Source organism: Neoarius graeffei, chromosome 13, assembly GCF_027579695.1.
Source record: "Neoarius graeffei isolate fNeoGra1 chromosome 13, fNeoGra1.pri, whole genome shotgun sequence".
NCBI classification, from domain to species: domain Eukaryota; kingdom Metazoa; phylum Chordata; class Actinopteri; order Siluriformes; family Ariidae; genus Neoarius; species Neoarius graeffei.
The window spans coordinates 43,975,522-44,002,041 of record NC_083581.1 but is presented as its reverse complement, the minus strand read 5'-3'; the positions used below and the strand labels follow the sequence as shown (position 1 = coordinate 44,002,041).

General features: G+C 43.6%; 1 protein-coding gene across 1 annotated transcript in view; it reads right to left on the bottom strand.

The window, feature by feature from the left end:
- The window catches only part of slc1a7b (solute carrier family 1 member 7b), a 94,380-nt gene extending 68,358 nt beyond the window's left edge, over nucleotides 1–26,022 (bottom strand). The window contains exons 1-2 of the mRNA XM_060936835.1: nucleotides 25,882–26,022; nucleotides 12,132–12,211 (exon numbers count right to left, since the gene is read on the bottom strand). Coding sequence (XP_060792818.1) covers nucleotides 12,132–12,211; nucleotides 25,882–26,022 — 221 coding nt within the window. The remainder of the gene's footprint in view (nucleotides 1–12,131; nucleotides 12,212–25,881) is intronic.
- Between the last annotated feature and the right edge of the window lie 498 nt (nucleotides 26,023–26,520).

Genomic DNA, 26,520 nt, shown 5'->3' with positions numbered 1-26,520 from the left:
TGCATTTTAGCGGAATTGAACACTTTTTGGGCTGGAAAACGTCAGCAGTATCTGGCAACACTATAAGCTCTTCTTCATGACGACAACCGGAAGTGTACCAACACGATGGGGCGTGTAGCGCCACGTGTGGCTCGGGTGCACAATGCACCTTGCACAATAGCCCGATTTCACTTGTGCATGTAGGATTGGATTTCTCTGGCCCCCCTGCTGGGACCCTTTGCTCGATTACCGACAGCAGCTCGATTTGGACGTGCATGTAAACGTACTGACTGTCTTCAGATGTGAGACGGTGTCAGACTTCAGTCTTTTAAAAGTCTTTTCAGGGTCTTTTCAAAGTCTTCTAGTGTATGGTCACATAAGTTATAAACAACGTACAGAAACATTGTGTGTAATAAGCTTTGTGTTACAAGCTATCCTAAATGCTTGCAGTAGGCTAGTATGTGATTACTAGACCACTTTTCTCTCTCTCTCTCTCTCTCTCTCTCTCTCTCTGTAAAAAACAAGCACACAGTGCTTGTTTTTTAGAGCGTGCAGGTTGATAATAGAGGATTGTGACGTCAGCTGAAGTGAGAAACGCAAGCCATTTGGGGATTTTAGGACACGGATGCTATGGTAGAGACCAAGTAGTAACAGTAATGGAGGAAGCATTGTGGTGGTTATTATATCCAACTCAAAACCATGACAGAATGGTGAATACTTGCTCTATTATCAACTGCTAAAACCATTCTCATGACTGGTGTGGAAAACATATCGCAGATATAGAGCGATTTTTCAGCTTTCTAGCTTGGAAGCAAAACAATGATACTGGACATGAAAAATAAATGGGATGAACTTGAATTTGACTGGAAATGGAAAAAACTGCCCAAATTATTATTTCATTCAACATATTTCTCTGAGTTCAGAAAATAATTACACTTCTGCATTCCACATACTACTTTACATTAAGTAAAACACCCTCAAGTTTTTAGAAGCTACTGGATTTAATTTAAGCTTGGAGTCAAATAATTACACTTATCAGTTGTCAGTAACCCTGCTGTCGACACCCAAACTACAAACATGGACACTCAAGACTACAATTCCCAAGACCCACAGCGCCCTCTGTCGCCCGAGTATTAACTACAGCTGACACTCATTTCCTCATTAGCCCCTTTCCTATATAAACCACTCTCATTCTCCACTCCAACATGAAGTATTGTTCTGAATTCTCCTAGTTCATACCAAGCCTTGCATTTCTCTTTCTGCCTCTGCAGTTTCTGACCTTTGCTAGCCTTCCTTCATTTATGCCTATTATCTCGTCTCCTTCCCCTCCTTGAACTGCCACCTTATTGTGGTGGAGGGGTTTGTGTGCTTGAATGATCCTAGGAGCTATGTTGTCGGGGGCATTATGCCCCTGTCAGGGTTTCCCAAGGCAGACAGGTCCTAGGTGACAGGCCAGACTAAGAGCAGTTCACCAAAACCCCTATGGAGAAAAATCCGAGGACCGTGACATCGCCCGGGATGACGCAGCCGGGGCCCCACCCTGGAGCCAGGCCCGGGGTTGGGGCTCGTATGCGAGCGCTTGGTGGCCGGGCCTTTGCCCATGGGGCCCGGCCGGGCTCAGCCCGAAGAGCTGACGTGGGCCCGACCTCCTGTGGGTTCACCACCCACAGAGGTAGCAGTAGGGGACTGGTGCAATGTGGATTGGGTGGCAGTCGAAGGCAGGGGCCTCGACGACCTGATCCCCGGACACAGCGGCTGGCTGTTGGGACATGGAATGTCACTTCGCTGGGGGGGAAAGAGCCTGAGCTTGTGCGGGAGGTTGAGAGGTACCGGCTAGAGATAGTCGGGCTCACCTCCACGCACAGCTTGGGCTCTGGAACCCAGCTCCTCGAGAGGGGCTGGACTCTCCACTTCTCTGGAGTCGCCCGTGGTGAGCGGCGGTGGGCTGGTGTGGGCTTGCTTATAGCTCCCCAGCTCAGCCGCCATGTGTTGGAGTTTACCCCAGTGAACGAGAGGGTCGCCTCGCTGCGCCTTCGGATTGGGGAGAGGGCTCTTGCTGTTGTTTGTGCCTATGGCCCAAATAGCAGTATAGAGTATCCGGCCTTCTTGGAGTCCCTGGGAGAGGTACTGAGGAGTGCTCAGACTGGGGACTCCATTGTGTTCCTGGGGGACTTCAATGCTCACGTGGGAGATGACAGTGACACCTGGAGGGGCGTGGTTGGGAGGAACGGCCTCCCTGATCTGAACCCGAGTGGTGTTTTGTTATTGGACTTCTGTGCTAGTCACAGTTTGTCCATAACGAACACCATGTTCGAGCATAGGGGTGTCCATAAGTGCACGTGGCACCAGGACACCTTAGGTCGGAGGTCAATGATAGACTTTGTAGTCGTTTCATCTGATCTCCGGCCCTATGTCTTGGACACTCGGGTGAAGAGAGGGGCTGAGCTGTCAACTGATCACCACCTGGTGGTGAGTTGGATCCGCTGGCGGAGGAGGAAGCTGGACAGACCTGGCAGGCCCAAACGTATGGTGAGGGTCTGCTGGGAACGTCTGGCCGAGCACTCTGTCGGGGAGGTCTTTAACTCCCACCTCCGGGAGAGCTTTTCCCAGCTTCCGAGGGAGGCGGGGGACATTGAGTCTGAGTGGACCATGTTCTCTACCTCCATTGTGGACGCAGCTGTTCAGAGCTGTGGCCGCAAGGTCTCCGGTGCCTGTCGTGGCGGCAATCCCCGAACCCGGTGGTGGACACCGGAAGTAAGGGATGCCGTCAAGCTGAAGAAGGAGTCCTATCGGGCCATGTTAACCTCCAGGACTCCCGAGGCAGCTGACGGGTATCGGCAGGCCAGGCGTGCTGCAGCTCGGGCAGTTGCGGAGGCAAAAACTCGGAACTGGGAGGAGTTCGGGGAGGCCATGGAGAAGGACTATCGGTCGGCCTCGAAGAAATTCTGGCAAACCATCCGACGCCTCAGGAGGGGGAAGCAGTACTCTGCCAACACTGTTTACAGTGCGGGTGGGGAGCTGTTGACCTCGACCGGGGACATTGTCGGGCGGTGGAAGGAATACTTTGAGGATCTCCTCAATCCCACCGTCATGTCTTCCACTGAGGAGACTGAGGCTGATGACTCAGAGGTGGACTCGTCCATTACCCAAGCCGAAGTCACTGAGGTGGTTTGCAAGCTCCTCGGTGGCAAGGCACCGGGGGTGGATGAGATCCGCCCTGAGTATCTCAAGTCTCTGGATGTTGTGGGGCTGTCTTGGTTGACACGCCTCTGCAACATCGCGTGGCGGTCAGGGACAGTGCCTCTGGAGTGGCAGACTGGGGTGGTGGTCCCTCTTTTTAAGAAAGGGGACCGGAGAGTGTGCCCCAATTATAGGGGAATCACACTTCTCAGCCTCCCAGGGAAGGTTTACTCCAGGGTACTGGAGAGGAGAATTCGACCAATAGTCGAACCTCGGATCCAGGAGGAACAATGCGGTTTTCGTCCTGGTCGCGGAACACTGGACCAGCTCTATACCCTTCATAGGGTGCTCGAGGGTTCATGGGAGTTTGCCCAACCAGTCCACATGTGCTTTGTGGATCTGGAGAAGGCATTCGACCGTGTCCCCCATAGTATTCTGTGGGGGGTGCTTCGGGAGTATGGGGTTCGGGGCTCTTTGCTAAGGGCTGTCCGGTCCCTGTACGAACGGAGCAGGAGTCTGGTTCGCATTGCCGGCAGTAAGTCAGACCTGTTCCCAGTGCATGTTGGACTCCGGCAGGGCTGCCCTTTGTCACCGGTTCTGTTCATAATTTTTATGGACAGAATTTCTAGGCGCAGCCAGGGGCCAGAAGGAATCCTGTTTGGGAACCACAGGATTTCATCTCTGCTTTTTGCAGATGATGTTGTCCTGTTGGCTTCTTCAAACCAGGACCTTCAGCATGCACTGGGGCGGTTTGCAGTCGAGTGTGAAGCGGCTTTGATGAGAATCAGCACCTCCAAGTCCGAGGCCATGGTTCTCGACCGGAAAAGGGTGGCTTGCCCTCTCCAGGTTGGTGGAGAAGTTCTGCCTCAAGTGGAGGAGTTTAAGTATCTCGGGATCTTGTTCACGAGTGAGGGAAGGATGGAGCGTGAGATCGACAGGCGGATCGGTGCAGCCTCCACAGTGATGCGGTCGCTTTACCGGTCCGTTGTGGTGAAGAAGGAGCTGAGCCAAAAGGCGAAGCTCTCAATTTACCGGTCGATCTACGTTCCGACTCTCACCTATGGTCATGAGCTTTGGGTAATGACCGAAAGGACAAGATCGCGGATACAAGCGGCCGAAATGAGTTTCCTTCGCAGGGTGGCTGGGCGCTCCCTTAGAGATAGGGTGAGAAGCACAGTCACTCGGGAGGAGCTCGGAGTAGAGCCGCTGCTGCTCCACATCGAGAGGAATCAGCTGAGGTGGCTCGGGCATCTTTTTCGGATGCCTCCTGGACGCCTCCCTGGGGAGGTGTTCCAGGCATGTCCCCCCGGGAGGAGGCCCCGGGGAAGACCCAGGACACGCTGGAGGGACTATGTCTCTCGGCTGGCCTGGGAACGCCTCGGTGTTCTTCCCGAGGAGCTGGCCGAGGTGTCTGGGGAAAGGGAAGTTTGGGCTTCCCTGCTTAGACTGCTGCCTCCGCGACCCGGTCCCGGATAAAGCGGAAGAAGACGAGACGAGACGAGATCTCGTCTCCTTCATGTTGTTTGCTGATGGACTGACCCTCGCTTGTTTCCTGACCTCAATTATTGTCTATAGTTTAGGCTTCGTTGACAGTTTGCTTCCCTGCTGTCCTCTGCATTTACATCCGTAAGTGCCTGTGCTCTGACAGGATACCTTGCCTCCATGGATGTAATGGAAAAAGTGAAGCGGACTGCTTTGCAGGGTTGTCTGCTGGAAGAACATCAACAGATGCTAGCAGACCTCAACACCCGCTTAATGCAGCTGACCACCGTGATGTCATAGGCCCTCCTACCACATCCTGAGTCTCTTCCTCACCCCACACTGCAACTTCCTGCACCTGAGAAGTTTGCTGGAGACGCCCTCACTTGTAAGAGTTTCTTGCTTCAATGTTCCATGTATTTCGCCACCATAAAACAAACATAAAATCGCTAAACTCCTTTTTTTTTTTTTTCCTCTCTCTCTCTGGCAAAGCACTCTGCTGGGCAAGTGCAGTATGGAGTAAAGACCAAGAACAAACCACAACATACGAGCAGTTTCTCGCCATGTTCAAGAGGGTATTTGACTATGAACCAGAGGGTATTGAAATTGGTGAAAGTTTGCTTACCATCTCACAAGATTCTCGAAGTGTGGCGGAATACGTTCTCGATTTCCTAACCCTGGCAGCAGCTAGTGGATGGAACAAGCCTGCTTTGAAGAGCTGCCTTCTGTCAGGGTCTACATCCTGCCATTCTCAGTGAGCTAGAATGCCGAGATGAACAACTCGTGCTGGACTCGATCAATTTGGCCATCCGGCTCGACCATCTGTTGACTCACCGCCCTTCCATCCAGGAAGGTGTTCAGCCTATCACGGCCTATTGGTGACTCCTCCAAGGTCACCGCAGTTACTTCCTGGCCCACACCCATTTCTGTGAAAGAACTTCAACATTTTTTGGGGTTCGCTAACTTCATCAGGGGTTTCAGCACTGTTGCTAACCCCTTAACAACGTTAATAAAGAAAGGTCCAAAATGCCTCCAGTGGAACTCCGAGGCCAAAGAAGCCTTTCAGTGTCTCAAGCAAGCCTTCACATCTGCTCCAATCCTCCAACATCCAGACCCCACCAAACCACTTATGGTAGAGGGTGATGCCTCAGAAACAGGTGTAGGGGCCATCCTATCCCAGTGGTTTGGAGAGAAACAAAAAAATTACATCCGATAGCCTTCTTGAAGAAAATTTTTCGCAGAAAGGAACTACAATGTTGGCAACAGGGAACTACTGGCCATTAAGCTAGCCCTCGAAGAATGGCGGCATTGGTTGGAGGGTTCCGCTCACCCTTGTGCCATCCTAACAGACCATAAGAACCTGGAATCTCAAGAAAGCCAAGAGCCTAAACCCTCATCAAGCCAGGTGGGCCTTATTTTTCACCAGGTTTAATTTCACCATTTCATTCCGCCCCAGTTCCAAAAACACCAAAGCGGATGCCCTATCTCGCAGCTTTGGGTCGATGCACCAAGATCCAGTAACCCATCCTATTCTCCCAACTCAGTGTTTCATGCAATCCATCACCTGGGACTTGGACAGAGAAATAAGAAGGGCTCAACCACAAAATCTTCCCCATAACATCCCTCCAGGTCTACTTTATGTGCCCAAGCAGTTTTGAGGGTGACTCATCACATGGGCCCATGCATCACCCGCCACAGGGCATCCTGGTAGCCACCACACTCACCTTATGTTAAAGGATAAGAATTGGTGGGAGAACATGCTAACAGAGAACCAGTTCACTTGTGCTCAGGCCAAAGTTCCTCGAGCCCCTCCTGCTGGCAAATTGTGCCCCCTCCCTGTTCCTCAGAGATCCTGGTCCCATATAGCCATTGACTTCATCATGGACTTCCTGCCCTCTGAGGAGAACACCACCTTCATGGTGACTGTGGACCGCTTCTCAAAGGCTCTTAAGCTCATCTCATTACCAGGCATCTTGACAGCATCCCAGACAGCTGGACTCCTCTTTCAGTACTTGTTCAGGTACTATGGTATCCCAGAAGATAGTCTGTGACAGAGGATCACAATTCATTTCTCGTTTCTGGACCTGCTTTATGGAGAGGTTGTGGTGGCAGGAAGTCTCACATCAGGCTACCACCCTCAGTCCAATGGCCAAGTTGAGAGAGACAACCTGGAGATAGGCTGCTTCCTGAGAATTTTCTCCATGCACAAACAGGGGGGCTGGGCATGCTTTCTCCCATGGGCTGAGTATTCACAGAACACCCTCAGACACTCCGCTACACAGCTAACACCATTTCAGTGCATACTGTGCTACCAACCACCCTTGTTCCCCTGGGACGATGCACCAAGTCAAGTACAGGCAGTAGATGAATGGTTCACACACAAACAATATGGGAGGAAGTCCACCAGCGCCTCGAAAGAATCACCACAAAGTATAAGGAATATGCAGACAGACATATGGAGAAATCTGGGTTTTCTCCTCTAGGCAACAGAGTATGGGTGGCCACGAAGAATCTGAGGGAGCCTAACACCTGCAAAAAACTTCAGCCATGATACACTGGGCCAGTCAAGATTTTGCAACGCATTAACAAAGTCACCTACTGCCTGGAACTCCCCCCCCCCCCCCCCACAGTAGACTATCTTCCATGTTTCACATGTCCAACCTCAAACCAGCGGGTCCTGGGTCCCCTGGCCAAAAGCACTCCAGTGGGGGGTGTCGTGGCTCAGATGGCTAAGGCACCATACCATAAATCCGGGGACCCAGGTTTGATTCCGACCCGAGGTCATTTCCCGATCCCTCCCCGTCTCTCTCTTCCGCTCATTTCCTGTCTCTCTACACTGTCCTATCCAAAGAAAAAAAAACACTCCAGTCCAGGAACATCCAGAACACCTTCTAGAGGGAGAACCCATCTACCAGGTAAATAAGATTCTCGACTCCAGACACAGAAGAGAACGTGTCGAGTACCTGGTAGATTGGAAGGGCTATGGACCTGAGGAACAAAGCTGGGTTTCTGCCAAGGACATCCTACACCCTCTTCTTAAGCAAGAATTTCATGCTCAACATTCACACAAACCAGCACCATGAAGTAGAGGGTGCCCTTGGAAGAATTCAGCTCCCAGAGGGAGCGCCTCAGGGGGGGCTCCGAATACCTCTCCAAAATAAACCACTCTCCAATCCAATGTGAAGTATCGTTCTGAATCCTTCCAGTTCATACCAAGCCTTGCATTTCTCTTTCTGCCTCTCCAGTTTCTGACCTTTGCTAGCCTTCCTTCGCTTACGCCTATTGTCTCATCTCCTTCACATTGTTTGCTGATTGACTGACCCACACTTTTTTTTTTTCCTGACCTTGATTAGTGTCATCATTTTGGCTTTGTTGACAGTCTGCTTCCCCACTCTCCTCTGCGTTTACATCTGTAAGTGCCTGCACTCTGACATCAATATACTCAGAATGCTACATATTAAAGTTTTTCATTGTTGTTGTTTATTACTACTACCTACAAAGTAAAAAATGGACCATCACCCATCTAACTCAAAGCACTTATCACACCATGCACTGCACCATTCTCTCTCCAATCCTCTAGTACTGTTCAGGTGGAGCCATCACCTCTCAAGCAGAGGTGAGTAAGCAAAAACTGTACTCAAGCAAAAGTATTGTTACTTTATAGCAGTAATGACTCAAGTAAAAGTACTCATCAAAATAATGACTTGAGTATGACTAAATAGAAGCTTATAAAATGACTACTCAAGTAGTGATTAACTTCATATGAAGATTATATTTATGTGGGCGGCACAGTGGTGTTGTGATTAGCATGGTCGCCTCACGGCAAGAAAGTTCCGGGTTTGAACCCAGCGGCCGGCAAGGGCCTTTCCGTGTGGAGTTTGCATGTTCTCCCCGTATCTGCACGGGTTTCCTCCGGGTGCTCCGGTTTCCCCCACAATCCAAAGACATGCAGTTAAGTTGACGTGGGGCAGCCTTGGGCTGAGGTGCCCTTGAGCAAGGTACCTGACCCCTGACTGCAATCTGGTGTGGCTGCCCACTGCCCTGAGTGCGTGTGTTCACTGCTTCAGATGGGTTAAATGCAGAGGATGAATTTCACTGTGCTTGAAGTGTGCATGTGACAAAGGTTTCTTCTTCTTGATAATGTATTACATTCAAATGTCCCCTCCTAGAACTGCCACCTTATTGTGGTGGAGGAGTTTGTGTGCTTGAATAATCCTAGGAGTTATGTTGTCGGGGACATTACGCCCCTGTTAGGGTTTCCCAAGGCAGACAGGTCCTAGGTGATGGGCCAGACCAAGGGCAGTTCACCAAAACCTCTTATGGATAACACTCCCTCAATCAAGGACCATGACGTCGCCCGGTATGGTACAGCCAGGGCCCCACCCTGGAGCCAGGCCTGGGGTTGGGGCTTGTATGTGAGCACTTGGTGGCCAAGCCTTTGCCCACGGGGCCCGGCTGGGCTCAGCCCAAAGCAGTGACGTGGGCCCGACCTCCTGTGGGTTAAAACCCTAACCACCCACAGAGGTAGCCAGTGCAGTGTGGATTGGGCAGCAGTCTAAGGCAGGGAGCCACAGGATTTCATCTCTGCTTTTTGCAGATGATGTCCTGTTGGCTTCTTCAAACCAGGACCTTCCTTAGAGAGAGGGTGAGAAGCACAGTCACTCGGGAGGAGCTCGGAGTAGAGCCGCTGCTCCTCCACATCGAGAGGAATCAGCTGAGGTGGTTCAGGCATCTCTTTCGGATGCCTCCTTGGGGAGGTGTTCCAGGCATGTCCCCCTGGGAGGAGGCCCCAGGGAAGACCCAGGACACACTGGAGGGACTATGTCTTTCGGCTGGCCTGGGAACGCCTCGCTGTTCTGGCCGAGGTGTCTGGGGAAAGGGAAGTTTGGGCTTCCATGCTCAGACTGCTGCCTCTGCAACCCAGCCCCGGATAAGCGGAAGATGAGACATTCAAATGTATCAGAATATTAATCATCCCCAAATAAAAAATAAATTGCTTGTCTAATAAAAACAACATACGGGTATCTGCTCATTCAAGAACTGAATCATATTATTAATAAAACAATAAAAATAATAAATTGCATATTTACTAAATTATGTAATTTAAGTCAATTTTAGTTTCATAAATCTTCCAAACTAGCTTAAAGGGAACAACATCTATTTTACTTAACATAAATCTTTTGAAACCAACACCAAAGTCACAACACTTTTTTTAATTTCTTAAAACTTATCACTGCCTTGGTCTTTATTTTGGTTTGTTCATTTGTGTGTGCCTGACACTGTGTGTGTGGTGGAGGTGAATATTGGTCCCTTCTTAGAAAATCACTCAGTAAAGTGACGACTGTGCTCTAAAATTAGCTGATTCTAAAGGTTTTTCCATTCAAGTCATGATCAGTGAATAGAAGACCTGCAGACTAACAAAGAGATCCTCCCTCGTTCATCGATAACATTAATTAGCTTTTTATAGGTTTTTTTTTTTTTTAATAGTAGCTTTTTGTCATTACAAGACGGATGCACGTCGCCACATGTGGGTTTTTTTTTGTTGTTGTTGGTTGAATGTGTTGTTCCAGAACACTGAAATTTCCAACTTTTTTGTCTGACAATACAGGTAGTGCATGATGTAACTATTAGTCTTAGTGGTCTGGAAAGAGAATAGTGTCTGATTGTAAAGCCAGGGATGTAGGTCTACTGCTGCTGCATCTGACTCCGAGCCAATTATTTAGCTATCTTGTGAAAAGGAGTTGTGGAGAAGTGTGCTTTAAGTAAAAACAGTGAGCCAAACATAGTCACATAAACATGTATCAAAGCAGACGACATCGTAGAAGTTGTGCATGTGTAACTAAAAATTATTTAATAAATTAATAAAAGCAGTGAGAAGTGTGTAATCTAATACAACTGAGTATAAGTACATTTTTAAATAATAAATGTACTGGAGTAAGTACATTTATGAACTCCTAAAAGTTCAATTTATTGGAAAAAGAAAAATCTCAGTGTTTTTACTTGCTAAGCTGATTACGATTTAGTAACATGGTGCGATTCTACTGATCCTGATTGGAATAAATGTTAAATATTGTAAACATAAACAAACATTAATAACTATCTTACATTGTTACTGTGCTCATAAGATTTATTGCTGAAGTTTGTTCATGTTGAATTCTGATTGGTCAGAAGGTGTTGATTTGATTTTTCCATAATGAAGCATTTTATCCCTTTCATATCAAATTGCTTCCATCTTATGAACTCTAATCAGTCTGAATTCAGGCCCAAAGCATTTTCAAGAGGCTCCCTATGTAACAATCCAGCATATCGGTGTAAAATCTGAAACTCCCTGAGTGGGCTTGCTTTCAGATTAATTATACAGCAGGGAAAAATCTTGGATGTGATGAAAAGGGTAACTATAGAGATGTGGATGTTCAACTCTCCTGTAGCTTTTATTTGTTTACTGTTTTAAGTTCAGAAGGACTCGTATGTGTCGCAGTACTTAGAATGATTTCTCTATCATGAGGCTTTGTCTTTGTGCCTTGATGACTTTATTAAATATGGAGATTGACCATGAAACTAATTAAAATGGTTTTAAATAAATAAAATGCTTGTAAAGTGATCTTTTACTCTGAGTGTGTGAAATGTGAATAATAGAATATACATACCTACCTTCACTGCAAAACTATAATAATATAAAGAGAATAAATTCATACAAAGCAAAAAAATGAAATGAGAGAACATTTCTGCACTTCACATAAAATATTCCTTTGAAGGTTGCACCAGATGGTAAGCATTTCTCATAGACGGAAATGAACATATCGCCGTAGGTTGATGCGGAGTGTGAAGTGCCATTTGGATAATGGACTCCCACGAAATCCCAAGGTCTATTTCATTTAAACCATAGCTTTGACATATGTTCTTTATTAGCACACTGTCTTCATTTCTGGCTCTATGGTCTTTTTCTCTCTGTGTTTTAAGCAACCTTCATTCCAATCTTTCACAGTACTTCACTGTACCCTTCAATATCCTCCTTCAGCTGCTTCCTTTCCTCACTCAAGTGCTACACTCGTCCCCGCTTCCATGGTCCTTGATAATCTATCCTCTAGCATCTTTTCATTAATGTGCCTACGAAACTTCAGTGCAACAACACCAAGAAAGCCTGGAAAAAAAGTGTCCACTTATGTTTAATCAGGATAGAAGTAAATCCCCATAATGTCCTCATGGTACAGATCGAAAAGCTTATTTAGCTCTTGTATGAGCTAGTATCAACTGTATGGGCATAATAAACTATATCCACAATGGATCAGTGATTCAGAAGGACTTATATTCTACACCGACCTTGAGAACCCTTGTGCATCAATGACTTTGATAAACATGGAGATTATCATAAAAATTAAAAATGTTTCACAAACAAAACAGAAATAACCTGTAATAATAATGACCATGCTTTGACTTTTGGACATAATTTCATGTGGAAATAATTGTGGAAGAATTAGGATGAATACTTTTACCTGGAAACAACAAGAGGCAGAATTAACATCTTCAGCATCCTCATAAGGAGCTCTCCTGGAAACTGGAAATACTTCACTTCCTGAAAAAAAATAAACAAGGAACAAAGGCTTGAAATCAAGAGTTCACCTGGCATATGTGTGTGATCATGAACAAGAGTGTGTGTAAATAGACGTCTGGTAAGCTTGAGCATGGAAGTGACTGTATCTGATGGGAAATCTGCTGCTGCTCCAAGGTGGTGGAGCAACTTTTGTCATGGATGTGCAACAGGTTGGTTTCAAAACTTACTCAGTTCCTTACTACTAATGAGGTGTGTAAATGTGTGTAAATTTTGTTGAAGGCGAACTGTTATGATGTTCTGTGGGGAATAAAGCCCAGCAGAAAATATTGAGACTGATGTTTCAGTGTGTGTGCGTACTGAATGTGTCGGTAATTCAGTGGACGTGCTTCATATTCACATACAGTGCTCAGTGTAAATGAGTGCACCCCCTTTGAAAAGTAACATTTTAAACAATATCTCAATGAACACAAACAGTTTCCAAAATGTTGACAAGACAAAGTTTAATATAACATCTGTTTAACTTATAACGGGAAAGTAAGGTTAATAATATAAACTTAGATCACACGTTTTTCAGTTTTACTCAAATTAGGGTGGTGCAAAAATGAGTACACCCCACAACAAAAACTACTACATCTAGTACTTTGTATGGCCTCCATGATTTTTAATGACAGCACCAAGTCTTCTAGACATGGAATGAACAAGTTGGTGACATTTTGCAGCATCAATCTTTTCCCATTCTTCAACAATGACCTCTTTTAGTGACTGGATGCTGGATGAAGAGTGATGCTCAACTTGTCTCTTCAGAATTCCCCATAGGTGTTTGACTGGGTTCAGATCAGGAGACATACTTGGCCATTGAATCACTTTCACCCTGTTCTTCTTCAGAAATCTAACAGTGGCCTTAGATGTGTGTTTAGTCATGTTGGAAAAGTGCACGATGACCAAGGGCAGAGAGTGATGGTAGCATCTTCTCTTTTGGTATAGAACAATACATCTGTGAATTCATGATGCCATCAGTGAAATGCAGCTCCCCGACACCAGCAGCACTCATGCAGCCCCACATAAGCACACTGCCACCACCATGTTTCACTGTAGGCACCATGCATTTTTCTTTGTATTCCTCACCTTTGCGATGCCATACAGTTTTGAAGCCATCAGTTCCAAAAACATTTATCTTGGTCTCATCACTCCAGAGTATAGAGTCCCAGTAGTTTTCATCTTTGTCAGCATGGGCCCTGGCAAACTCTAGGCAGGCTTTTTTGTGCCTGGGCTTTAGGAAAGGCTTCTTTCGTGGACGGCATCCATGCATGCTATTCCTCTGCAGTGTACGCCGTATTGTGTCATGGGAAATAGTCACCCCAGTTTGGCTTTCTACTTCTTTAGATAACTGCAGTGAACTTGCATGTCGATTTTCTTCAACCCTTCTCATCAGAAGACGCTCCGGTCGAGGTGTTAACTTCCGTAGATGACCTGGATGTCTCTGTGAGATGGTTGCAGTTCCATCTTTCTTAAATTTTTTGTACCACTTTTGCTACAGTATTCTGACTGATAAGTAAAGCTTTGCTGATCTTCTTGTAGCCTTCACCTTTGTGGTGTAAAGAAATTATTTTCTTTGAGGAATTCTGAAGAGACAAGTTGAGCATCACTCTCCATCCAGCATCCAGTCACTAAAAGAGGTCATTGTTGAAGAATGGGAAAAGATTGATGCTGCAAAATGTCACCAACTTGTTCATTCCATGCCTAGAAGACTTGGTGCTGTCATTAAAAATCATGGAGGCCATACAAAGTACTAGATGTAGTAGTTTTTGTTGTGGGGTGTACTCATTTTTGCACCACCCTAATTTGAGTAAAACTGAAACCTTACTTTAACCTTAACCTTACTTTCACATTATAAGTTAAACATGTGTTATATTAAACTTTGTCAACATTTTGGAAACTGTTTGTGTTCATTGAGATATTGTTTAAAATTTTCAAAGGGGGTGTACTCATTTTCGCTGAGTACTGTACATGCAGTCATTCACTGAATGATTCAATTATTACCTGTTGAAGGACATGGTGGATGCTTGTAAGGTGATCTTTATACCCTGAGAGTGTGTGAATGTGAATAATTGAATATTTAACATTTAATACTGTGTAAAGAAATTACATACAGTATATTACAGGTTTTAATATGGAGGTGAAAAGTGCAAGTTGAGGTAGTTTTTATATTGCTATGATGTAATACGTGAGAAATAACTGTCTTTTTATTTTCCTTTTATATATAAATTTCCTCTTATACTACAACACACTTGCCAACAATTAGAATTTTCATATTTATTAAAGAATGACACATTATACTCTTTATCCATTTCTAATTACACAAAACAAGTTATCACTAACATTATCAGAGCTCATTATAAACACTTTCTTTTGAGGTTAATAAGGAAAAAAAAAAGAATTTCAGTGAGTTAGAAGAGATAAATTTGTAGAGATGAATTTCAATGAGATAAAGTTCATTACTTGTTAGCAACAGGAGCTTCCTAGCTTCAATGCAAAGCTATAATAATCTCATCTCATCTCATCTCATTATCAGTAGCCACTTTATCCTGTTCTACAGGGTCGCAGGCAAGCTGGAACCTATCCCAGCTGACTACGGGCGAAAGGCGGGGTACACCCTGGACAAGTCGCCAGGTCATCACAGGGCTGACACATAGATACAGATAACAATTCACACTCACATTCACACCTAATTTAGAGTCACTAGTTAACCTAACCTGCATGTCTTTGGACTGCAGGGGAAACCGGAGCACCCGGAGGAAACCCACGCGGACACGGGGAGAACATGCAAACTCCACACAGAAAGGCCCTCGTCAGCCACGGGGCTCGAACCCGGACCTTCTTGCTGTGAGGTGACAGCGCTAACCACTACACCACCGCGCCGCCCACTATAATAATGATAATAATAATAATAAATGCAGATCTCAAAGTGCTTTACATAAAATATCTGAGCAGATGCTCTGGCTGCAACTGCGGTTAAAATAAAATAAAGTTTATTTAAATCAGCCAGACAAATCTAAATTGTGGAATAGAATCAAGGTAAATGTTCAGGCAGAGGTCAGGCAGTCAACAAAAAAAGATAAACTAGGCAAGGATAAGGCACAAATGTGAAAAGAGAACTAGATCAAAAACCAGATGAGCTCTAACAACAACAAGGCTTGTTAATAATATGCAGTTAAACACACAGAGCGTACACTTCACAACTTGATTGTGGAAGCTTGCGTCCTTATATGGTATACTGTGAGTGTGTAATGAATTAAGTCCAGGTGTGTGTGTTCAGTACGATGACCGAATGTGACAGAGATCGTGTTGGCTGTTGGGAACTGTAGTCTGGAATAAAACAATAAACAATACATATAAGGATATAAGAAATTAAAAAGAAACAATTCAGAAAAAAAAAGTTTTAACAGTTTTAAGCAAAATGTGTTATCCTACATTCAAGGTTGTTTTTTTTCCGGCTTTGTGTACCTTTTGAGTTTTTCCTGTACTAATTCTTCCTCTTGTGTTTACTTTGGCACTGATATTTGGGAGTGAAGTTTTAATGAATCACTTTAGATGCCATTTTTGAATGAATCCTGAATAATTTGTGCTGAATTACAGCTCTTATCTCTTAGCACATATTGTATGAAAAAGTGAAGCACCATTCACTTGTCAAGTGAGCTGTTTTTCTTTGAGTAGATTCTCAACAAATCCATTCCCACCAAACCTGATGCAATTAAATATCATAAAAGCATGAAACATTTGTAAAATAACAGCAACGCTAATTTTCACTTTCATGTGAAAAAAAAAATTGGGAGCAGCAGTGATGTTTGTCATCCTTCTATTCAACATTTGTTCAGTTTTTATATTATATTTGTTATACAAGAGCTCAACTTGTACATGAATCAGTTTGAAAGTGATGATTAAAAAAAGGTCCCCGTCAACATTTTCAGCTTCTGCATCAGCTAATTCCTCATCTCTACGATGGCCATTGTATGCTGTTATAGGAAAATAATCAACAACAGGGGGGTGTAATGAAGTGGAGTTACTGTTAAGATCCTGAAATTGACTATTTTCCTATAACTGCACATCCCTGAGTGTTTTATTTCTCTTACACCACAGCAATTTACTAATGATTATGACTTATTTATTAAATAGCAATATCATACTTTGTATCCCTTTACAATTATATTTAATTCTGTGAAACAAGTTACTTCCTGTTCTTGCTTGTTATAGCAGCTATAAACAGCCAGTCCCTCACCAGCCTCTCTTGTCATCTCAAGCCCCTTTTACACATTCTGTTCAAGGCGGGAAGTTTATGCATTTTGTCCGCATAGCCTTTCTGTGTAAAAGGTCTGAATGTGGAATGGGGAATCATTTTGTTCCATCTCTGAGCCGGAAAAATTCACAGTAACAGCCAGAATCACTAAAAGGTTGTGCATTGTGTGAAGTTTCTGTCATTGACATTCTTCTTTCCAAGACCTGCGCAAATTCAAAGCATCTTAGCTCAGCATGTTTTTCTGCCTCAAATTACTTCCCAGAGTGGTATGTCTAGCAAAAGCACCTCAACACTCAGTTCACCCACCGTTATTGTTTTGAAAGCAACGGCAGTATGCTCAGGGTATTCATATTTGCGATGCATAGTATGTTATATGGCACCCTAGATGCCATTTAGTGCAAACAACTAAATACGGCATAATGAGGCGTCTTCTTTATGGCAGTATTGTGGAATATCTGGGTAAAAGGTGCTTTTGTGTAAACTCCTTTGTCCTGAAGATGTTGGAAAATATAAAGTTACAGCTTTACCTCTAACTATTATAAAGCACTGACACTGGATACTCCTTCCATACATGTGAAATAAATGACAGGAAATTTCATCACGTCAATGATTACACCTATTTTTAATCCAGTTATAGTGAGCATCTACCGTTCAAGTCCCTGTGAATGAGCTGTTGCTGTAATAACAATAAAAGAAACAAGTGTAGTAATATAAACCTGTGATTTGCAGCTGCATTACTGTCAGAACTACTGTTATAGAAAATTAATCAACACCTTCTGACCAATCCAGAATTCAATAATGCTGGCAACTAGATAACACGTGATGGGAAAGTTTTCCTCACAAAGAAATCATGTACATTGTAGGGAGTCATCACAAATACGCCTCAAAATAATTCAACAAGCTTTCGAAATCAGCATGTATAGTCAGAGTAAAACTTCTCTTTGTTGTTCATTGTTTTTTCTCCTCAAGACCTCTAACCATTTCACCACCTAGTGGAACAACTACTCTAATTAACACTGCATATTGTCTGGATGATGAGAGCTGCAGTCAATCAGAGATTATTGTTTTTATTTATGATGGTGATAAGACGACTGACATGATTCAGGCCCAAAAAGGAGATAAAATTGAAGTAAAATGAGACCATTCTGGAAGTTCTTCACCAAACTACTCTCGGTATAAATCTGTTGTTGTCTGTCTTTTGTCATGGACATGCTTCATCATGTCCTCATATTTATACAGTGGCCATCAGGAAGAAACAAAAAATTAAACGAGAGAATATTTCTGCACTTTGGGTAAACAAATTTCTCTGAAAGTTCAACCAAATGATAAGTATATCTCATAGACAGACGCTGAGTGTAAAGCACCATTTTGATAATGGACTCCTCCAAAGCCCAGAGGTTCACTTCATGTAAGCTTTGATATGTGATCTTCATAAGCACGCAATCTTCATTCCTGACTCTAAGGCCACTTTCCTCTCTGTGTCTTATGCAACCTCCATTCCAATCCACATAATCTCTTCAGCTCATATTGCACTGTAGTTCTCGCCCTCTCTACTTTCACTGTACCTCATTGTACTCCTCAATATTTCTCCTTCAGCTGCTTCCTTTCCTCATTTGAGTACTATGCTCACCTTTGCTTCCCATCATGTTTCCTCAACAATCCATTATCTTGCATCCATTCATTAAAATGCCTACAAAACCTCAGTGAAACAACTTCAGCAAAGCCAGGAAAAAGTGTCTACTTATGCTTGATCAGGATGGAAGTAAGTCCCCAAATGTCCTCATGGTATAGACTGAAAAGCTTTATTGCTCTCGTATGAGCTAGTGTCAGCTGCACTGACCTGATAAACCACTTTCACAAAGAATCAGTGTAGGTTCAGAAGGACTTATATTCTACATCACCCCTTGAGACTGGATCCAGCATTTTGGAAGGCAGATGGCATGACCAAGACTTCAGCTGTTAATCTAACTTGTACACTGTAATGATTTATAATTGTACTATTTTGCATCATCCAGAAGACAATAGGTTCTCTTTTTGAGTCTGGTTCCTATCGAGGGTTCTCCTTCTTGTCATCTCAGGGAGTTTTTACATCCGGCTTGCTCACTAGGGATCTGTGTTTCAGATCTCTTCACTCATAACTTCAGCAAGGTCGTTCATTCCCAGAGATGCCAACATACACGATTTGGGTGTAGCAGCTACGGACTTGAAGCACAATTACGGTGCTATGTATAGACCTGAAAATAATAAATTTTTCAAGAGGTTTTGCCTGTGTATCGATTGAATAAACATATTTTTGGCAATCAGACTGTTCTGCGTGTCATTGTTTACACGGATTCAGATAATTCTGGGAATTTCCATATCCTTATGTTAGCGGTGCTGTGAATAGCTAAGAGGTGACCTGATTCATGCTCTTGGCCAATCACAGCGCGTGTTAAATGCAGTGCTCAGAAACGCGCAGTAGTGATGCGTAGTCGTCTTCCTGGAAGCAAACTGTCTTCACTGTTCATGTTCCAGAACTGAAACTTTTGATTACTCTCACAAACTAGTGTCAGGTATGAAGCGAAGACAAACCATGGATTGTGAATGATGGAGTCTCCAGCTAAAAAGAGGAGGCTATGTGAACAGCAATTTCTAGCTGAATACACGGCCAAGTGAGCAGCTGGGTAACATACAAGCAATTCATGACAGCCAAAGGTTCAGTGTGCCACCACTCCCAGTCATACAACAGAAGTACACTGGAGAAAGCAAAGTCAGCTCAAAGTCAAAGTCCTTCCCGTACCATTCATGGCATGTTTGGCGGTGCTGATCTCTGTTTCGTAGCCCTTGGCCTCTCGCCTACAGTTAGGTCCATATATATTTGGACACTGACACAAATTTTGTTTTTTTACCTGTTTACTGAAACATATTCAAGTTATAATTATATAATGGACATGGACATAAAGTCCAGACTTTCAGCTTTCATTTGAGGGTATCCACATTAAAATTGGATGAAGGGTTTAGGAGTTTCAGCTCCTTAACATGTGCCACCCTGTTTTTAAAGGGACCAAAAGTAATTGGACAATTGACTCAAAGGCTATTTCATGGGCAGGTGTGGGCAATTCCTTCGTTATGTCATTCTCAATTAAGCAGATAAAAGGCCTGGAGTTGATTTGAGGTGTGGTGCTTGCATTTGGAAGATTTTGCTGTGAAGAAAACATGTGGTCAAAGGAGCTCTCCATGCAGGTGAAACAAGCCATCCTTAAGCTGCAAAAACAGAAAAAACCCATCCGAGAAATTGCTACAATATTAGGAGTGGCAAAATCTACAGTTTGGTACATCCTGAGAAAGAAAGAAAGCACTGGTGAACTCATCAATGCAAAAAGACCTGGACACTCACAGAAGACAACAGTAGTGGATGATCGCAGAATAATTTCCATGGTGAAGAGAAACCCCTTCACAACAGCCAACTAAGTGAACAACACTCTCCAGGAGGTAGGTGTATCAATATCCAAATCTACCATAAAGAGAAGACTGCATGAAAGTAAATACAGAGGGTTCACTGCACAGTGCAAGCCACTCATAAGACTCAAGAATAAAAAGGCTAGATTGGACTTTGCTAAAAAACATCTAAAAAAGTCAGCACAGTTCTGGAAGAACATTCTTTGGACAGATGAAACCAAGATCAACCTCTACCAGAATGATGGAAAGAAAAAAGTATGACGAAGGCGTGGTACAGCTCATGATCCAAAGCATACCACATCATCTGTAAAACACGGCGGAGGCAGTGTGATGGCTTGGGCATGCATGGCTGCTAGTGGCACTGGGTCACTAGTGTTTATTGATGATGTGACACAGGACAGAAGCAGCCGGATGAATTGTGAGGTATTCAGAGACATACTGTGTGCTCAAATCCAGCCAAATGCAGCCAAACTGATTGGTCGGCGTTTCATAATACAGATGGACAATGACCCAAAGCATAAAGCCAAAGCAACCCAGGAGTTTATTAAAGCAAAGAAGTGGAATATTCTTGAATGGCCAAGTCAGTCACCTGATCTCAACCCAATTGAGCATGCATTTCACTTGTTAAAGACAAAACTTCAGACAGAAAGGCCCACAAACAAACAACAACTGAAAACCGGTGCAGTAAAGGCCTGGCAGAGCATTAAAAAGGAGGAAACACAGCGTCTGGTGATGTCCATGAGTTCAAGACTTCAGGCAGTCATTGCCAACAAAGGGTTTTCAACCAAGTATTAGAAATGAACATCTCATCTCATTATCTCTAGCCGCTTTATCCTGTTCTATCTACAGGGTCGCAGGCAAGCTGGAGCCTATCCCAGCTGACTATGGGCGAAAGGCGGGGTACACCCTGGACAAGTCACCAGGTCATCACAGGGCTGACACATAGACACAGACAACCATTCACACTCACATTCACACCTACGGTCAATTTAGAGTCACCAGTTAACCTAACCTGCATGTCTTTGGACTGTGGGGGAAACTGGAGCACCCAGAGGAAACCCACGCGGAGAACATGCAAACTCCGCACAGAAAGGCCCTCGCCGGCCATGGGGCTCGAACCCGGACCTTCTTGCTGTGAGGCGACAGCGCTAACCACTACACCACCGTGCTGCCCAGAAATGAACATTTTATTTACAATTATTTAATTTGTCCAATTACTTCTGAGCCCCTGAAATGAAGGGATTGTGTTTAAAAAATGCTTTAGTTCCTCACATTTTTATGCAATCATTTTGTTCAACCCACTGAATTAAAGCTGAAAGTCTGAACTTCAACTGCATCTGAATTGTTTTGTTCAAAATTCATTGTGGTAATGTACAGAACCAAAATTAGAAAAATGTTGTCTCTGTCCAAATATTTATGGACCTAACTGTATATGACATAGCTAGGGTTACAGTGGGGGGCTAGTCCTCTGGTAACCACTTTGGCAAGTGGCCTAGTGGTTAGGGTATCTGCCTCTCAATCGGGAGATTGGGAGCTCTACTCACAGTTGGGTCATACCAAAGACCATCATAAAAATGGTGCCTACTGCCATCTGGCAAGGCATGCAGCAATACAGATGTGAGTGGGGAGTCAAACTCTCATGGTTACCAGAAAGTCAGCTACATACAACAAATTCTCTAAGTAACTTCAGCCTGCTCAGTTTAATTCAATGTTGTATGGATGGTCATCTTTCAGGATTGACTTTATTAAGTTAACAGTTCAGGAAGTAAATACAGAATTAATTTTGTTGTTGGGCATTGGTATTGACTTTATGAAGTTAAGTCCAATATTAGAATGGTGCACAGTTCAGGAAGTAAATACAGTATTAATTTTGTTATTCTTGAAAGACCTAGACATAAACCTTTTGTCTTTTACTCTGGCTTTTGTTGTTTATCATGATGAAACTACTGAAACACTGTATTACAGTACAAGCTCAGTTATCGAAACCCCTTTTTTATCTGAACATCCTCTTAGTTAGCCAAACTTTTTCCCCAGAGAGTTTAGATAATTGAGCTTATACTGTATAGTAAATCCTGCATTTATTTTCCTCAAAAAGTAGCTCAAAATGGCCTGGATTGCATCTCTGAGCTTCCCTGAAGTTTGGTTTCTGGGGTCCTCGGCAGACCCCCAGCCTAATAGGAAGCCTCACTTTGCTCATCTTAAACTTGCTGCGCTCAGAGATGCTACTCTTTTTCATTCGTCAGTGTTGGCATCTCTGCACTCTGTTTATGGCATAAAAATGAACACATCCTAAGCATGAACAAAGACTATAGCAGCAGGTGTCGTGACCCATTCAACTCAAATGGGTAAAAACTTTCAATAAAAAACAAATAACTGTGTGGAAGTTGTAATAAGAACAACTGGGGTAACCATCATCAGAGCTGGTACAAACTAGTAAGTGTGTTAGCATAGATGAGTTAAAACAGCAAGTTGTTTCATTAAGCAAGTTATTGACAGTATAACACAACCACAAAGCAGGCATTTTCTTCCTAGTTTCTCTGACATCATCCATACATCCATTATCCATAACCACTTATCCTGTGCAGGGTCGCGGGCAAGTTGGAGCCTATCCCAGCTGACTATGGGTGAGAGGCGGGGTACACCCTGGACAAGTCACCAGATCCTCGCAGGGCTGACACATGGAGACAAACAACCATTCACACTCACACCTATGGTCAATTTAGAGCCACCAATTAGCCTAACCTGCATGTCTTTGGACTGTTGGGAAAACCAGAGCACCCAGAAGAAACCCACGCGGACACGGGGAGAACATGCAAACTCCACACAGAAAGGCCCCTGTTGGACACTGGGCTCAAACCCAGAACCTTCTTGCTGTGAGGCAACAGTGCTAACTACTACACCACCATGCCGCCCCTTCTCTGATATAGCCATATTATAATTGCACTAATTAATTAAACACAAAAAGAAAGGAAAGCACCAAAAAAATACTTGGGTCTTACGCTGCTTTCATGCCTATGAGTCTGAATCAGAGGGAACTTGATTCTTCTGATACTTGGTTCAGTTTGGTTTCACACTGCAAGAAAATAAACAAACTACAAAACAAAATAAGGTTGTCTGAGGCATGTGAAGGACTGAAAACATTTTTGTATAACCTAGGTCAGAAATATGGTGATTGAAAAAATTAAATGAACCTTTGAATTGAAAGTCAACTAAGCATGGAGGACATGTTGTTGGAGATCAATATAACAACTGATGATTGACGATGACAGTATAACAATTCTATAGTTATATTAATAACTACATTTCTTTTCTTTTTTTTTTGCTTGACTTTCAGTTCAGAAACTTCAGAACACATTACCTACAGCTCTGTCCATTGGATCATCTTAGCATTTTACAATTAAAAAAAAAAAAAGCTGCAACCCAAAACACATACCACGTTTGATTCATTTCCCGCAGTCGAGTTGATTCAGAGTCAAATCTGTGTTCTCACCTGCCTAAAGAACCACACTGAGCAGGAGGGTTCTAGTTAAATGGAACTCCTAATCATTTCTCTGTCTCAAGGAACTTTCTCCAAGTTCCATATTCAGAGTTTACTTTTTGGCCTTGATGAAAAGGAAATCATGTCTTTGTGAAAGCTATTTCCTTTTCTAATAATGGTTTTTAAATCAGACCTGGCAAAAGAAGAAGAGGCTTGTGAAGAAATAGGACACAACCTAGAAAAGCACACTCAAATCATAATCCAGTCTATCAGAGCACTGCACAGGTTTCCAAGTGTTGTGGTATACTATTCCCTGTTTAATAATCAGCAAATTAAAATTCCACACTATATTTATTTTGTACATCTATTATATGCAGTAATGTCCATAACAATCTATAAAGAGTGTTCTTGTTATTATCACTACTGAATACTGAATAGAGGATAAGAACTTTCCAATTACACACCAAAACCTCCTTGCTGAGTTCACTCAGGAATTGGACTGCCATCTCATAACCCTTTAAAAAAATAGATTTCCAATTTAACTGTGTGCTTCAGTCTCACCGAAATGACACACAGCCTCTCATGTGGTGTTTAGCATGCCTGAAGCTAAGCACCTCTCTTGCTTAATGCATAAAAGCATTTGTATGATTAGATCATAATCTTTGAGTGCCAGTGCAAAATGTTTTTTTTTTCTTTTCAGACAAATGCCAGAAGAATAAAGTTAGTTTAATGTGCCATATTTGACAGAAAGCCACCATGCTTTATTTGTGCTGCTGATGCTGAGAGCTGGACTGCATTATTATCTGTTCTTTTGTTTGCTGGCACTAAATGACCAAATTTTTAATGCTGCACTTAGATGGTCATTTAGAAATACATGGAGTGTGCATGATAGAAAATGGGAAAAATGACTAAACATGAATAATAACAATTAGGGCCGTAACAAAATTCTACTGTGGTCCATGCTGCAGAAATAAGACAATTTTACTTTCCCAACATAGTCCGATTTTTCCAACTTATACCACATACCACAATGCTGAATATATACTATGTCATTTACTAATTTCTATTCATTTTTGTTATACTTCCATTTGTCTGTAAACTGCTCTAACCCATATTGCACTTTTGAAAGTAGGACTGTGTTGGGGAAAGTAAGACTGTTCGGGGAAAGTTTGACTGTGTGGGAGAAGCTGACCTGTGTTGGAAAAATCGGACTATGTTGGGAAAGTAAAATTGTGTTGGGGAAAATAGGAATGTGTTGGGAAAGTAAGATTGTGTCTGGGAAAGCAGGACTGTGTTGAGAAAAACAGAACTGTGCTGGGAAGTGTAGGACCATATTGACTTTGGAGGGGAATAAGACTGTTGGGGAATGTAGGGCTGTGGGTGAAAGTTAGACTGTGTTGAGTAGGTAAAACTGTGTTGAGAAAGTAAGACTGTGCTGAGGAAAGTATGACTGTGTTGGATTAGATAAGACTGTATTCGGGGAAAGTAAGACTGTGGTGGGGTAAATAAGAATGTGTTTGGGGAAGTAGGACTGTGCTGAGGAAATTAGGGCTGTGTTGCTATAGATAAGAGGTTTTGGGGAAAGTAAGACTGTGTTGGGGAAACAAGGAATGTGTTGGGGAAAGTAGGACTGTTGGAGTAGATAAGATTGTTTTGGGGGAAAATAGGACTGTGTTATCCGTTCATCCATCCATTATCCGTAACCGCTTATCCTGTGCAGGGTCGCGGGCAAGTTGGAGCCTATCCCAGCTGACTATGGGCGAGAGGCGGGGTACACCCTGGACAAGTCACCAGATCATCGCAGGGCTGACACATAGAGACAAACAACCATTCACACTTACAGTCAGTTTAGAGCCATCAATTAGCATAACCTGCATGTCTTTGGACTGTGGGGGAAACCAGAGCACCCAGAGGAAACCTACGCAGACACAGGGACAACATGCAAACTCCACACAGAAAGGCCCCCGTCGGCCACTGGGCTCAAATCCAGAACCTTCTTGCTGTGAGGCAACAGTGCTAACCACTACACCACCGTGCCGCCCTAGGACTGTGTTGTGGAAAATATTACTGTGTTGGGAAAAGTAGGACTGTGATTGTGGAAAGTTGGAGTCTTTTGGAGTAAATAAGACTGTGCTGGGAAAAGTAGAATTGTGATGGAGAAAACAGAACTTTGTTGGGGAAAGTAGGATTGTGCTGGAGTAGAAAAGTCTGTGTTAGGGGAAATAGGACTGTGTTTGGGAAAGTAGGACTGTGTGGGGGACATAGGACTATGTTGTGGAAAACAGAACTGTATTGGGGAAAGTAGGACTGTTGGGGAAACTATGACTGCACTGGGAAATTAAGACGGTATTTGGATGAATAAGTTTTCAGTGGCAAGTAAGACTTTAGGGAGGTAACAGAGTGATGGGGTAGGTATGGCTGTGTTGGGATTAATACAGTTGTTTTTGGGGTTGTGTTCAGGCACAGTAGATTAACACTAACCTGCTCAGAGAGCTGTTTAGTACGCAGGAAGAAGCCCAGCAGGCAGCCGATGATGACGGCCAGCACAGAGAGGATGAGCAGCCCATTCTGCTTGCAGACACCCTTCACCCGCACACACACTGCATCCAATGCCACCGCCATCGCTGCACCTCTGACTTAACACACTAACTATAACCCCATCCCACAGTGAGATTCACTCCTCCATACAAAACAGAATGCTCACACTCCAGTCCAGTACCAGTGTTTCTGAGATCTTTCCCTGCACTCTGTCTAATACCAGTTGATCTCTTATTTTTCTCTCTCAATATTCTGTCCTCTCTCACTCCTTGATGTGATGTTAAACTAAAAAGCTCCTCCCTCTTTCCAACTGTCCCCTTCACACCACCCTCATAGATACCTAGGCACTTTGCTCTGTCCAATAGGAGCACAAGAACAGCTGCTGGGGACTGGATTAATCCTATTAGAGTTGTATTATTATAAATTGATGCATGTATTATCCAGAAAGGCTCTTTGGATGAGGGGATTGTGGGTAATGTATAATGTAGAAATGTCAGAGGCAAATAGATGAAAAACAACACTCAACTCACTTTGTGATGGTAATGTGCAATATGGCACTTTTCATGCTGCCTCGTGTTTTTT